The sequence below is a fragment of the Ranitomeya variabilis genome, chromosome 4, assembly GCF_051348905.1.
Source record: "Ranitomeya variabilis isolate aRanVar5 chromosome 4, aRanVar5.hap1, whole genome shotgun sequence".
NCBI classification, from domain to species: Eukaryota; Metazoa; Chordata; class Amphibia; order Anura; family Dendrobatidae; genus Ranitomeya; species Ranitomeya variabilis.
The window spans coordinates 477044695-477059788 of NC_135235.1; the positions used below are offsets into that span (position 1 = coordinate 477044695).

At 39.3% G+C, this 15094-nt stretch overlaps 1 protein-coding gene across 3 annotated transcripts in view; it reads right to left on the minus strand.

The window, feature by feature from the left end:
* Window positions 1-656: 656 nt before the first annotated feature.
* The window catches only part of MXRA7 (matrix remodeling associated 7), a 78792-nt gene continuing 64354 nt past the window's right edge, over window positions 657-15094 (minus strand). The window contains exons 3-5 of one of the 3 annotated variants that reach the window (XM_077251837.1): window positions 13752-13848; window positions 11260-11324; window positions 3965-4138 (exon numbers count right to left, since the gene is read on the minus strand). In XM_077251837.1, the coding sequence (XP_077107952.1) occupies window positions 11291-11324; window positions 13752-13848 (131 nt within the window). In that variant the 3' untranslated portion in view covers window positions 3965-4138; window positions 11260-11290. Of the gene's footprint in view, window positions 4139-11259; window positions 11325-13751; window positions 13849-15094 lie in introns of all 3 variants that reach the window. The other 2 variants (XM_077251835.1, XM_077251836.1) reach the window with 2 other exon arrangements.

Sequence of the window (15094 nt, forward strand, 5' to 3'; positions counted from 1 at the left end):
TTGTACATAAGAATAAATAAACCAACGCATTTTGAAAGGTATTCCAGACATTAACATTAGCATATATACAGTTGTGCTCAAAGTTTACATACCCTGGCAGAATTTTTGCTTTTTTGGCCTTTTTTTTTCAAAGAATATGAATGATAACACCAAAACGTTTTCTCCACTCATGGTTAGTGGTTGGGTGAAGTCATTTATTGTCAAACTACTGTGTTTTCTCTTTTTAAATCATAATGACAACCCAAAACATCCAAATGACCCTGATCAAAAGTTCACATACCCTGGTGATTTTGGCCTGATAGCATGCATAGAAGTTTACTGGCTACTAAAGGTAACATCCTCACCTGTGACCTGCTTGTTTGTAATCAATGTGTGTTCATAAAAGTTAAGTGAGTTTCTGGGATCCACTGACTCTTGCATCTTTCATCCACCTCGTACTGGCTGTCGACCTGAGCTTGACAGCTGCATAGAAATACATCATACTGTCCTGCTCAGGTCAGGAGAGCCGACTGCCAGTCCAGCAGTCTGAGGGTAGAACACTGTGCCCTGCGGGAACGGTAACCTAGTTACAGTTCTGGATAAATCTACCCTACTGTGTGTAAGAATAGACGGTAATGAGCATGTCCAATCATTAAAGAAAGACAAAAACAAAAAAGTAAGGCTTGCAAAATATTTTATTAGAAATGATAAGAAATGTTAAAGAAGAAACCTACGAGCTGTCCACACAGCCTGGAAAATGTCCTAGACCCAGATGAAGAGAAGCACATACGCCATTCAATTCTTATAGTACATACTACGTCTACCCCATCAGGTCGAATGCTGCGAGAGCGGAAACTTTACATCAAATCGATGGAGGAAAAAAAGACAAACTATATATAGATAGAGTACCAAAAATCCGGATATATACAAAAAAAAGTCATCTTCATAACATAGCAGTAGTGATATAAAGCACAAAATACTATTGCTTAGGACAGCGAAACACTGTTTAGTGTGTGGTGATTCATTGGGAGAAGGCATGCACTGAGCAGCGTATATACAGTGTGTATATATATATATAACTTTAAAGGAGGTATCAACTTTTACATTTTGCTCACCTCCCTTGGCCTATTAATAATGGGTTATCCAGTAGTGGACAACCTCTCTAATCAAATCAAGCATATAAAAAGTTCAAAACAGGTTGTACAAAATTAGAATAGTTTAACTTAACCAGAATCAGCGTCCCCCTTTGTCCAAGGGTTGTGTCTTGTATTGAAGCCCAACCCCATTAAAATAAATGTAAGCTGTCCTATTACACACCGTTAATGTGCAAGAGTAACGCTGTTCATAAATAAAAGACAAAATGCTTTTTCTAATCTTTTACAACCCCTTGAATATAAAGGGGTCTTCCATTTTCAGGAAACTTGTGTCCCCATGTGCAGTTTGTAGTAAAAAATAAACTGTACTTTACTCCCCGTTCGGGGGGTTTAGAGCTGCCTCTCTGCTGTTGCTTCCAGTGTTTTTTTTGTCTGGAGTGTTGATACCATGTCGACAGCACTGCAGCTAATCAATGAGGTCAGCACTATATGCTGTCTACACGGGCAGAGCCACTGAACTCAGTGATGGCCTACAGCGCTGTTGACATGTCCACCATGTACCCAGGTAGAGTAAGTAAATAACAGTTTGTTTGTGGTTACAAATAACTGTGTCTGGGGACACAACTTTCCTGAGTTATCCCCTTTAATACAGATATTTGGGCACCCAAAACATTTCAAAGTCCTCAACTATAGGAACCACACTTGTTATATATAGTGGATCCATGAATGAGGTAGGCATGGACTGCATCTGCCCCATTTGCCATAGATAAAATTTGCTCTTGGGTACCAAATCACTATGAAAGCTATATGTTGAGCTGTGAAAGAAAATGAGAAAGCCCTTTATCATTTGGCTTGGATTATTTATTGATCAGTCTTACCCGTCTCCCAATGAAACTTCTGAGGAGTGTGGTGACATCAATGTCATGACATTTATTACTCTAGAACAAGGACAAGGAGCATGTTCCAGTAGACCTAGAGATATTGCACTAGGCATCCAATGTACCAAGGCTCTGTCTGCTGACAGCACTGTGTCGTGGGAAGTATCACTGCATACAGTAACCGTCTCATTCTAGTTTACCACCATGATAGCCCTAAAACTTCACAACACTCTCTATTACACCAGTCTAGGGACATGCATTTCATATTGCTTCAATCAACAGAAGACGCTACATGTTGTATAGTTTCAGCTGCTCCTTCATTTCTCCTTCTGACATCGTTCCAAAGGTTTCTTCGTTGCTTTCCATCATCTTAAAGATGGCACCCAGTTGTTCCCTCTGTATCCTGGCAATGAAAACACATGATGTATCTCAAGTTAGGCAGACTAACTATGGGAGAAGGTTCTCACCTGCTGAACCTGCAGAGCTTGCAATCTAACTTTGGCTGGGTGGAAGGCCAATATGGAGTCATGTGAACTGCACAGTTAGTATACTGTATGGTATATGGAACATTTGAGAGAACAATTTTTGGCTTTGCAAATTTTGGGACTGATGAACACACATTAATATCAAGCTGTTGATATTTGTTCTTGGCAATGTGAATTACCTGCTGTTTTACCAACTATAAAAATGGCAAATTCCCTGTTCTAGTCCCATGCAAGCAATTGGGGTCATGAACCTATAATAGGGATTTAAAGAGGACCTTTTGTAGAATTTTTTTTGGGGGGGTTACTACTAAACTGATTCTGGAACAGTTTTTGCTTTCCTTCTGTGTCCTTCCAGTCCAAAGTTATGACCCTGGTAATAAAGATGTAAATTGTCCCGTCATCCAACTTTGCGTGTAACAAAGAGCTTCTAATTGAGAGTTTTGCTTTATCGCCTGTGATGGAGGCCAATCAATACACGTCCGCGACCACAGATAAGTTCTGTACTAAATGCCCAGTTGCCCGTTGAAGGGACATTTTGCACCATTATTACCGATTTGCATAACTTTGGACTGGAGGGGCACAGAAGAAAGAGAATCAGAGGGGCAACACAGCTTAGAAGAGTTTCATTGGAAAATTGTGAAAGGTCCTCTTTAAATGGGTGACTGGCTTAAAGATGGAATGGCAACCAAGCACATACAAGTTGTAAACACTTCATTACTCCATTCAGTAATAACGGTGAGTTACAACAGCCAGAAGACAGTAGACAATGTAATACATGGGTGGCTATCAAAAATATTTTGACAGATGTTTTTAAAACTTGATTATCCAATATGATTTTATCGCATTTGACACATATCTGTCAACTCATCCCTCTTCCCTGTCAACTCATCCCTCTTCCCAGACACCCAAGATGAATATTTTGGATTCATTTCATGTCAGAATCATTGATGTAAAGCTACAGCCCAGGTATCTCTTGAACATCAATGACATATTGTCCATGGGCAGTTTTAGATCAAGAAAGCGTGAAGGTCCCATAAGCAACGTTCAGTGCAGTCATGCAGCATTTTACGACGTATAGAGCAGTGTAAATGATTGGCAGTACAGGGGGTGCTGGGGACACGTGGAAACACAAGGCCTTGTCGTAGCTTGTTATGTTCTTTAGAGGGTACTAAACTTTACAAAGCCCACCTAGCCCATCTCAATTGTATGTAAGCTTCAACGAAGGGGGCTGGCACTGCAATCTGTTCCCTAGTATGCCTTTTAGACATTACGCTAAATATATATGTCAACATAAGGCATTGCTTGCATAGTTTTAAGACAGATATTGCACTTAAAGTTACTTTTAAAGCAGGGATACAATCTAATCCCCTTAAAATGAGTTATGGATGCCAGGCAGTCTTGCAGATTCCCTTAAGCCTTTGTAAATCTTTTCTATATAGTGCTAGGAAATATTACTAGAAGAAAATAAAATGTCACTATTCACAATATACATGTCTCTGTAGAAGACCACGCATTGTGTTTAGGGATCCCATCTTTCTCTCAACTACATAGGATCGGTTATAAAGGTATTTATTTTCCATTTCCCCCGTATTGGTTGCCGTTTTTGGATTGCTGACATTATAGTGTTGGATTGGGCAGATCTGATCCTTTCTGTAAATCTCTTTAGCTGGACTGTAAGGGTAACTTCTTATCATCTTCGGCTCTGTAGAAAAACAAAAACAAAAGGGAATGACTAGATATATGTGACATATTTTTAAAAGCAGGGCAGTCTTCCAATATATAAGGCCTCATGCACATGACAGAGCCATGTACCCCGAGGTTCCATAGAGGCACACAAAGTCCCTGCAGCTCTATACTTAGGAGTAGTTGGCAGTCAGGGTGCTGCCTTATGGCGCCACAGTACAATGACATGCTACGGTGATGGTCTCACCTAGAAGATATTTTTCCTCTAATGGAAGATAGCTTTGTATGCTATTAACGGCTATTAACTTCAATTGATTTAATTTCCAATGATCGCTGTTAGCACGCAAATTCCTAAAATGTTATAATAGCCTACATCTATGTCCATTGCTTATAGTTTGATGATTTTATAAAATGTAGGTATAACATCAACCAAGGTTGTAGTAATATCCAACATAGAACACAAAGAGCAAATTGGGATTTTGGAAGTGATAAGTGTATGGTGTGTCAATATGATGGTGGGCACTAGAGATCTGGTACTGTGAGAACTACACTGCTCAAAAAAATAAAGGGAGCACTAAAATTCCACATCCTAGATATCACTGAATGAAATATTCCAGTTGTAAATCTTTATTCATTACATAGTGGAATGTGTTGAGAATAATAAAACATAAAAATTATCAATGTAAATCAAAATTAATATCCCATGGAGGTCTGGATTTGGAATGATACTCAAAATCAAAGTGGAAAATCAAATTACAGGCTGATCCAACTTCAGTGAAAATGCCTCAAGACAAGGAAATGATGCTCAGTAGTGTGTGTGTTGTTGTCCCCACAACACTTGGACATGTTCCTGCTGAGGTGGCGGATGCTCCTGGATAGTCTGTGGTGCAACATGGCGTTGGTGGATGGACAAGACTGATGTCCTAGATGTGCTCGGTTGAATTCAGGTCTGGAGAATGGGCAGGCCATTCCAGTCGCACTGTTTCTAACCGTCGTTGACATTTTTTCATTTTCTAAATCAATAGTACAACTCCAGCTCAACCTCAAGCTATATATCTCAAACAACAGCTCTAGCATTGAAAGTTTGAGCCGTAATAGAAACAACTGCTCTACACTTAAAGGGCATCTGTCAGTAGGATGAACTGTCCTAAGCCATCTATATGGGCATGTAGGTCATTGGAAGCTGAATAAAATGATACCATGATATCTGCGATTCTATATCTTATTTCAAAGAAATCCATGTTTTTCTTAATATGTAAATGAGCTGTTAAGATGTTTGGACTGGGCACAGATCTCCTGGAGAATCTGCCTCCAGAGCTTATTATAAATGAAAGGGGGTGTTATCAGTGTGAGACATGTAAAGCATTAGAGCAGACTGTCAGTCTTTTCATATCTAACACTCGTAATGCCCACTTTCATTTATAATAAGCCCTGGATCCAGATTCCCAGGGAGAGATGTGTCCCACTCACAGGTCATAACAGCTCATTTACATAGAAAACCATAGATTTCTCTGTAATGGGACATGGGATCACAGCTATCAATGTACCTTTTTATTCAGCTTCCTATGACCTACATGTCCATATAGACAACTTAGGAGGGTTGATCCTACTGACTGATGCCCTTTAAGTGTAGAGCAATCATTTCTATTACAACTCAAACTTTCAATTCTAGAGCTGTTGTGAGAGATACAGATCTTTATGTTGAGCTGGAGTTGTACTGTTGATTTAGGAAATGAAAAAATGTAAATGACGGTTACTTGTTGTTCAACCATCATCTGCCTCTAATAGCTACGAATGGAGCGGAGCTCTGCCCAATGCTGTTAACCTGTTAAATGCCACAGTGGCATTAACAGCATGTGGCACGGGCGCGCTCTGTTCCATGCTTCCTTCGCCTTCCCACCTCTGCAATGCAATAGTAGGATGCCGATACAATGATGTTGCAGTATATAGTGTAGGTGATCAGATGATCAAAGGTTCTAGACCCCTAAGGGTACTGCAATTAAATTTTTAAAATATATTTAAAATATATTACATAACTTAAAAAAACATACAAATTTGAATCACCCCAGCTTTTCCCCCATTAAAAATAAAGATAATAAAAAAGTATTTAGAATCACCACGTCTGTAAAAGTCTGATGTATCAAAAAACTGAGTAACCTGATCGGTAAAATATGTAAATAACAAAAATCTGAACAACAGAATTTCGGAAAAAAAAAGGCAACAATATTTAATCAAAACATCGTACCATCCCATGAGTCTTATCTATAAAAACACGAGCTCAAGGAAAGAAAAAAAAAACAATCGCAACACAGCTCCATTGAAAGAAAAAAGAAAACATCATGGAAAATAGCGACAAAACCAACAATTTTGTTTTGCTATTTAAATAAAAAAATAAATTAAAATTTGGTATCACTGTAATTGCACTGACCTGGACAATCGTATTACCAGGTGACGTTTACCAAACAATGGATGCTTTAAAAAATAACACCTAAAAGCAATTATTGAAATGTGGTGGTTGTTTTTTTTTTTTTACCACACTTGGAAATTTTTCCTGTACATCACATGGTAAAAGTTACTTCAAAAGTTTTACTTGCTCTACAAAAAAACAAGAGTACATATGGCTACATAGCTGGGAAAAAAAAAATCATGGCTCATAAAGATGAGGAAAAAAAAGAAAGTATGAAAATGTATCATGGAATTCCAAGTTGTGCAACCACCTTCCATAAGTTAGCTCTCCAGCACTTAGAAGACCCCATACATTACACAGCTAGCCCAAAGTTTTTGAATGGTTGCTGTTTAAAGAGGTTGTCCACTACCTGATCACCCTCTTTTTAAATAAAGTAGGTAGTGGACGATCCCTTTAATGCTATGTTTTCTCAGTAGTGATGCTACAGGAGAAGTGAACCAGAAAAGAAAAAGATAAATCTTTTAGTTATTTTAGACATTTTATGAATATTTTATGGCTATTGAATGACTTTTTAAATATGACCCATGAGTTTATATGAGCCATGAGATCATTTGTAGTACTAAAGCTCTTCAGACTAGACATTGTTCTTAATCCTGGAGGAATAATTAGCTAACAAGTACAACTCCAATTCCCCAAAAAGGTGATATGTTGTGTAGCAAATAAAGAAAACAAGAATGCAATGATTTGGAGATCTCTTATAGCCATATTGTAATCACAAAGAAAAAAAAAACAGAACTCAGATCACAATGTGAAAGTTTGACATTTTTCCATTTCATTTGAAAAAATGAAATCGTGTAGAAATTGATGACAGCAACACATCTCAGAATACTTGGGACAGTATTAACAAAAGGTAAATTTGAAGAGATACTAATGAAAAACAGCTGGAGGATCAATTTCAACTAATTCACATGACCTGACATAAAAAGAGCACGTTACAGAGGCAGAGCCTATCGGAAGCAAAGATGGTCAGAGGGTAACCAATCTGTTAATAACTGCATCTAAAAATTGTGGAGCAATTACAGAAAAATGTTCCTTATTGTAAACTTGTAAAGCCATTAACCCCTTTCTGACTGGGTATATTTTCCATGTTTATGTTTTTATGTTTGTCCTCTCCTTCTTCCAAGTTCCATAACTTTTTGTTATAGACCAACCTGGCAATATGATTCTCCAGGTCAGTACAATTATGCTGATTCCAAACATGTATAGTTTTGTTTTATTTAAGCAGTGAAATTTTTTTTTTTTTAAATTTGTAAACAAGAATAAAATAAAAATTCCATTGTCGCCATTTTCCGAGACCCATAGCATTTCCATTTTTTGCGTCCTGAGCTGATGTTTTTACTGATACCATCTTGGGGTAGATATGATGTTTTGATCGCCTCTTTTTGTGTTTTATTGCAAAAAAATGCAACTCTGGCATTTAAATTTTTTTTTTCATCATGCTGTCTACCAATTGGATTAATTTATGTCATATTTTGATATATTGGGCTTTTACAAATGCAGCTATACCAAATATGTGTATTTTGGGGGGGTTTAATTGCTTTATTTTTAAATGGGGCAAAGGGGTGTGATTTCAACTTTTGTGTTTTTTTTATTTTCAGCATATTGTTAAATGCTGCTGTCAGAGATTATCAGCGGCATTTAACAGATTTAAAAAAAATCAGCCATCATTTGCCTGGAAAGATGAGGGTTTGACATGCAACCCGCATCAAAGTCAGGGAGCTGGCATATGACGTACCAGTACGTCGTATTTCAGTAAAGGTACCGTCACACTAAACGATATCGCTAGCGATCCGTGACGTTGCAGCGTCCTGGCTAGCAATATCGTTTAGTTTGACACGCAGCAGCGATCAGGATCCTGCTGTGATATCGCTGGTCGTTGAACAAAGTTCAGAACTTTATTTGGTCGTCAGACCGGCGTGTATCGTCGTGTTTGACACCAAAAGCAACGATACCAGCGATGTTTTACACTGGTAACCAGGGTAAACATCGGGTTACTAAGCGCAGGGCCGCGCTTAGTAACCCGATGTTTACCCTGGTTACCAGTGTAAAATGTAAAAAAAACAAACTACATACTCACCTTCGCGTCCCCCGGCGTCAGCTTCCCACACTGACTGAGCGCCGTAAAGTGAAAGTGAAAGTACAGCACAGCGGTGACGTCACCGCTCTGCTGTTAGGGCCGGCGCTCAGTCAGTGCAGGAAGCGGACGCCGGGGGACGCGAATGTAAGTATGTAGTGTTTGTTTTTTTTACATTTTACACTGGTAACCAGGGTAAACATCGGGTTACTAAGCGCGGCCCTGCGCTTAGTAACCCGATGTTTACCCTGGTTACCCGGGGACCTCGGCATCGTTGGTCGCTGGAGAGCGGTCTGTGTGACAGCTCTCCAGTGACCAAACAGCGACGCTGCAGCGATCGGCATCGTTGTCTGTATCGCTGCAGCGTCGCTTAGTGTGACGGTACCTTAAGGGGTTAACCATTTATAGTACATAATATCATCAGAAGATTCAGAGACTCTGGACAAACACATGAGCACAAAGGACAAGTTGGAAAGTTAATATTGGATGGCCTTGGTCTACGTGGTCTCACTTGGAACTGCATTAAATAGAGTCAGGATTCAGTCATGCAAACCTGTACAAGGGCCAGGAACACGGCCAGACCTTTCAATAGAAAATATTTGATGTTGAGCAGCTGAGAGTCCTACATCAGACAAGAATGGGACATTCCTCTCCCAAAACTCCAGAAATTGGTCTCCTCACTTCCCAGATGGTTACAGACTGTTCTAAAAAGAGGAATGGATGCTGCACAATGGTAGACATGGTCTGCCACAACTGTTTTTTTAGCTTATTTGCACCTTGAAATTTCTAAGTTAGTTTCTTAATTTTTCTAATAAAATTGAAAAATGTCCTTCTGAAATGTGCCACTTCTCTGTGATCTGTGGTGCATAAAATATGCTTAGGAGATTCTCAAATCATTGGCTTCTTGTTTTCTTTACATTTTACACTACGTCCCAACTTTTTTGGAATTGGGGTTATGCAATGAACACGTATGTTTGTCTATTTAGTAACAGTGGTTATAACCACAAGCTGACAATGGCTTCATGATTTCAGCTCTGTAACGTCAAGTGATCATCGGATCTCGGCAAAGAATCAGGTTACTGAACAAAGGTTTAAAGGTGCCCATACACAGAAGAGCAAAGCTAGCCAAGTCTACTGGTTTCAATGGGATTGGTCAACTATCTTAAGTGTATGGGGGTGTGCAGACCTTCTACTGATAGAAGATATTGGGGGGAAAGGATCAAACATGCTGGATTTCATCAAGCCTAATCCTTTATCTTCAAGGAAAATAAGAAGATTCAAAGGTGTCTAAGCTTGATCGGTCAAACCAGGTAGAGAAGAATAGCAATAGGTCAAATAAGTGCTGTTGAAGATATACGGCCAATGGTCTAAGCAAGTTATCACCATTTTATTATCATTTATAGGTGAAAACTGTGACATCGCCATGGGTCCCACTATTAGGACTCCCAATGATGGACACAATGGGGGACTTCAGCAAAGCCACCGAAAGGAGGAGTTGAACGCTCCATTCAAGCCTGTTGTGCTGAAGAGTAAATAGAAATAGCAGAATTCTGCACTGTGCTAGATTTAGCTATATCTCTCATAAAATAAATGTAGGATCAATCATGTTCCCACATAGAGGCATAACTTGAAGCACTTATACCCTTATGTAAAATCTGCACCAAGGCGTGGCCCAACAAACTACCTTGTCCACTTCTTACATACATCTTCTTCATCTTGGCAGATGGGCTGATGGCTCATGGTTTATTTGCCTCTCCAGGTCCCGTACTTACACCACTGATCTGGGACAAAACCTTCACAAAAGGCTGACTTTGTCACCTTTGTGTATTGAATAGGATCACACCATCAAGCAATAGTGTGACATGTGATGTGTCAGGATTGCTGTCTTCTCCATGCAATGCATTAGTTTACACTGTGCATATTGTGATCAATGGCCTGATGGTGATTTATCCTACTATAAAAGTGTACATAATCAGTCTAAAAACAAAATTAATTATAACAATTAAAAATAAGTAAATCACTAGTATACCTTGTTTATTAAGATGGGTTGCATGGGTATTGATTGGGGCACTGAAGTGGTAAAGGTTCTCTTTAATTTCTTCAGAAATTTTTGTGTAGTGACACATAGTAAACACGTGGGGGTGATAAAGCATCACTTATTCATCCCGCTAGAGGCGTTTAGCAGCATAATAAGAGATACTGCCTTTAAGTACTATGGTAGATTGTGGCCACAACAGCACCCGGGGTTGGTATATTTTGCAACACACATGGTTATTTGTCCATGTAACAGTCACTATTCACTGAAAAAGGATAGTCTACAGACAGTATCTACGCGGAAATTAACATAATTCAAAGTGACTGATTCCTATAATAAGATTATAAAGGAAATTGCCAGAAGCGTACTATGCAATGGGTAGATTCACAAAGCTTCATTGCAGGTACTTCGCTATAGAAAATGAGAACCTTTAGCATTTCCAATTCTAGAGATATAGTAGTAATGGTCATAAATGGAGGGTAGGGGGGTACAGGGTTATGTAACAGACACGTTAATGAGTTTTACTGGAGGCTATTTACTAACACATGGGTTGTAATGTCTTACCACATGTAACAGTGCGTGGGCACTGTACGTGTTACAGGGATGTGAGATCAGAGGTCAACTCAATCCTGAAAGGCAAATGCACGATGCTTACCACAACGTTGTGCATCTCATCGGGTGCACATATCAAACAAATATTCATGGACATGACAATTATGGAATATCAGTGTTACAGCCATTATATAACCCGGAGAGGGGAGACCAATAGCAAAAGTCATAGTGGGAACCCCTTTTGTTATCAACCCCTATTCCAGGAAAGAAGTACTTGGTATATAACGACTTCACCCTTTGGTCAGTTTATCATCTTATATGTTATGTTACCTAGGTGACTGTGTGCATTCACACAACCTACTGAATAGGGGATTTGGCCAACGTTATTTGGGGTCTATCCCTCCATGTGCCCTACAGCAGTTATATAAAGCCCCATTTATGTTGTAACCAATTTGGAAAGAAAATTGTAAATTGGTAGCCTAAAGACTTTTCCAGTCACATAATATCTGTATTCATCTAGTACCACCAGGCACACTGTACCATAGGGCCCTTGCACATGGCATTGTTGGTATCATGGGTCTGTATAATCTGTAATATGATATGGATACCCTGCAGGTTTGCTGTAATATGGCACCCAATGGAGCATATTATGACCCATGTGTGGCTTTGTAAAATAAGATCGGGCCGTTTTTTATCAGCCTGAGGGTATGTTCACACTGAGTTTTTGGAATTTTTTAAACAAAAACTGAGCACAAACTTTCCAAATCCTCCTGAAAAACTCACAATTCTTCAAATACTTGGAGTTTATGCTTCCAAAAACTCAGCAAAAAGACTCATTGTGAACATAACCTTTAAAAGGGTTCTCCAAGAATGAGATAAAATGGCATCACTGATATAATTCAAACTGCAGATGGGCTGCTAGCTTTCCACATCTTGCCACTGGGATTTTTGCCCATTTCTCAAGGCAAAACTGCTCCCACTCCTTCAAATTAAATGATTTCCTCTGGCGAAGAGCAATCTTCAAGTCTGACCACAGATTCTCCACTGGATTAAGGTCTGAGCGTTGACTAGGCCATTCCAAAACATTTACATGTTTCCACAGTATGCTTTGGGTCATTGTCTTGTTGGAAGGTGAACCTCTGTCCCAGTTTTAAATCACTTACAGACTGAAATAGGTTTTGCTCAAGAATATCCCTGTATTTTGCAACATCCATCTTGCCCTCGACTAGGACATTTTCCCGGTCCCTGCTGATGGTGTTCTTTGGGTGATGAGCTGTGTTGGGGCAAAACATAGCGTTTACCTTGGTGGCCAAAAAGTTCAATTTTGGTCTCATCTGACCACAGCACCTTCTTATATACATTTGGGGAGTTTCCCACATGTCTTTTGGCAAACTCAAAATGATTCTTACAATTATTGTGTGTGAGTAAAGACGTTTTTCTGGCCACTCTTCCATGAAGACCTCTTCTATGGAGTATATGGTTCATTGTGGTCATTTGGACAAATACTCCATTTCTTACTATTTGATGATAATGGATTTCATGGTGCTCTGGGGAATCATCAGAGATTGGGATATTTTTCTACAACCCAAACCTGACTTGTACTTCTCAACAACTTTGCCCCTGACTTGTTTGGAGATCTCATTGGTCTTCATGGTTTTGTTTGGGTAGTGGTGCCTCTTGCTTAATGGTGTTGCAGCCTCTGTGGCCTTTCAGAAAAGGTGAACATGCTGACAGACCATGTGACACTTAGACTGCACACAGGTTTTCTTTGTCTCGCTAAGCTTGTGACTTCTGAAGGTAATTGCTTTCACCAGAAGTTTTTAGGGGCTTCATAGCAAAAGGGGTGAATATATTAACATGCCAATTTTTATTTATTTTATCCCATAAATGTAATTTATGCCTATAATTTTCTCACGTCACTTCACCAATTTTATCTATTAGTGCTGATTCATCCCACACAAATCGGACTACAAAAATATTTAAATGCAGGTTCTAATGTACCAAAATAGGTTAGAAGCCAAGGGGGTGAATACTTTTGCAAGCCACTGTATGTGTGATGCTACAGATCTTGTCAGTTGAGACACACATCTCCAGAGCTGTATGTCTTTAGTCTGAAGCCCGCACTAACATGTGACTAGGACGGGTTGCAGTTGGAATAATATCAGGACTCCATTTTATCTCACACTTAGAGAAGCACATTTAATGGACTACTTGTACCACACAGCATTTACTGACATTTACTGAATTATTTACTGACATGTATTATTTAAGTCAGGGACATATGTGTAAATGAATAGCTGGAAATTCGTCAGTATTCAAGTTGATTGCAAGCTCTTGTGCAGGGTTGTCAGCATAACAGAATACTTTCCTTATGCTAGGCCATATATCAAAAAGAATGGTCTACAAAAACCAACAAAATCTGATATGTCTCTGATTCGCAACCATCCATCTGAGTCAAGTTTAGTGCATGACATGCAAAGGGTTCCAGCAATGAATGGACTTACCTCTGCTCCTCCTCTAACTCCTCCTTTGTTAGCATGCTCTCATAATCACTACCTCGCAGTTTTCCTGGTTGATATTTAAAGGAGAATGCCTCATCATCTGAAAATAGAAAGACAAAAAAGAGCGTGACATGGAACTTCCCAAAAATATTCCAGTTATTTCATACCAGATTTGAGAAGCAAAGAACAAGTGGTAATATAATATGGAAATACATTAGAAAAAACCTTACCTCAAGTAGATCATTTGCTAGAATTAGAAAAAAATCCTAGCCACATGGGCCAACTTGGCCAACTGGGCCAAGCTAAGACTGAATCATTGATGACCAAGTCAATACATACCAGAACGTCAGGTTTGGAAGTATCATTACAATGAGGTCCTGCTGAGTGTTATGTTTTCCCATATAGAAAAATACTGAGCTGTAGACCACTGGGGGACAGGCACTGGTAAAGCATTTGTACTGCGCCCAATGACTTCTGTATGGGTCAAAACCAGTATTCTCTGTTTTATATCACTCACATTCCTTCAGAGTCCTTTTCTTTTTTAAGTCTAAGTTAATGTTCAGTGGTTTTACATTAGTCTTTGATTTCACATCTCCGGGGATATAAGACATGATATTCCACCCTTTTGTGCCCTGTGATGTGATAACTGAAATAACTTTACAAAGCTCCAAGTCTATCAACTGTCTAATAATATCCAATTCACTAGAATCATTATAAGTAGATCAGTGCCATATGAAATCCAAGCTCACAGGTTCTCTAATAGCAGAAACACACACCACTCAGAAATAAGGGGTTAACTAGCGCTGCGGGTTTTTTGCCATGTTCCTTCCCTGGATAGAGCAATACTGCATAGCCCTAGATAATGGGTGAATGGGTACTGCACTGTACAGCCAGTGGGACATTCACACCTTTGTCCTCAGGATTGAACGGGACACCAGAGGTTAATCATGAAAGAATGGAATATCCTAGTATCTCCAGACTGGATTTACACTATATGGATAACAGTATGGGGACACCTACACATTACACCTACAGGGACTTTTATGCCATGCCATTATAAACCCATAGGCAATAATGTAGAGTTGGTACTCTCTTTGCAGCTAAAACAGCTTCCACTCTTCTGTGAAAATTTTCCTCGAGATTTTGGAGAGAATCTATGGGAATTTTTACCCATTAGTACAGAAGAACAGTTGTGAGATCAAACACTGATGTTGTAGGAGATGTCCTGGGTCACAATTTCCTTTCTAGTTCATCCAAAGCTGTTTTTTGCTGGAGCTGACTTCAGGACTCATGTCATGTTCTTCTACAGAAACCTGGTATCGGGTTGGAGAAGGATCTTTTCTGTT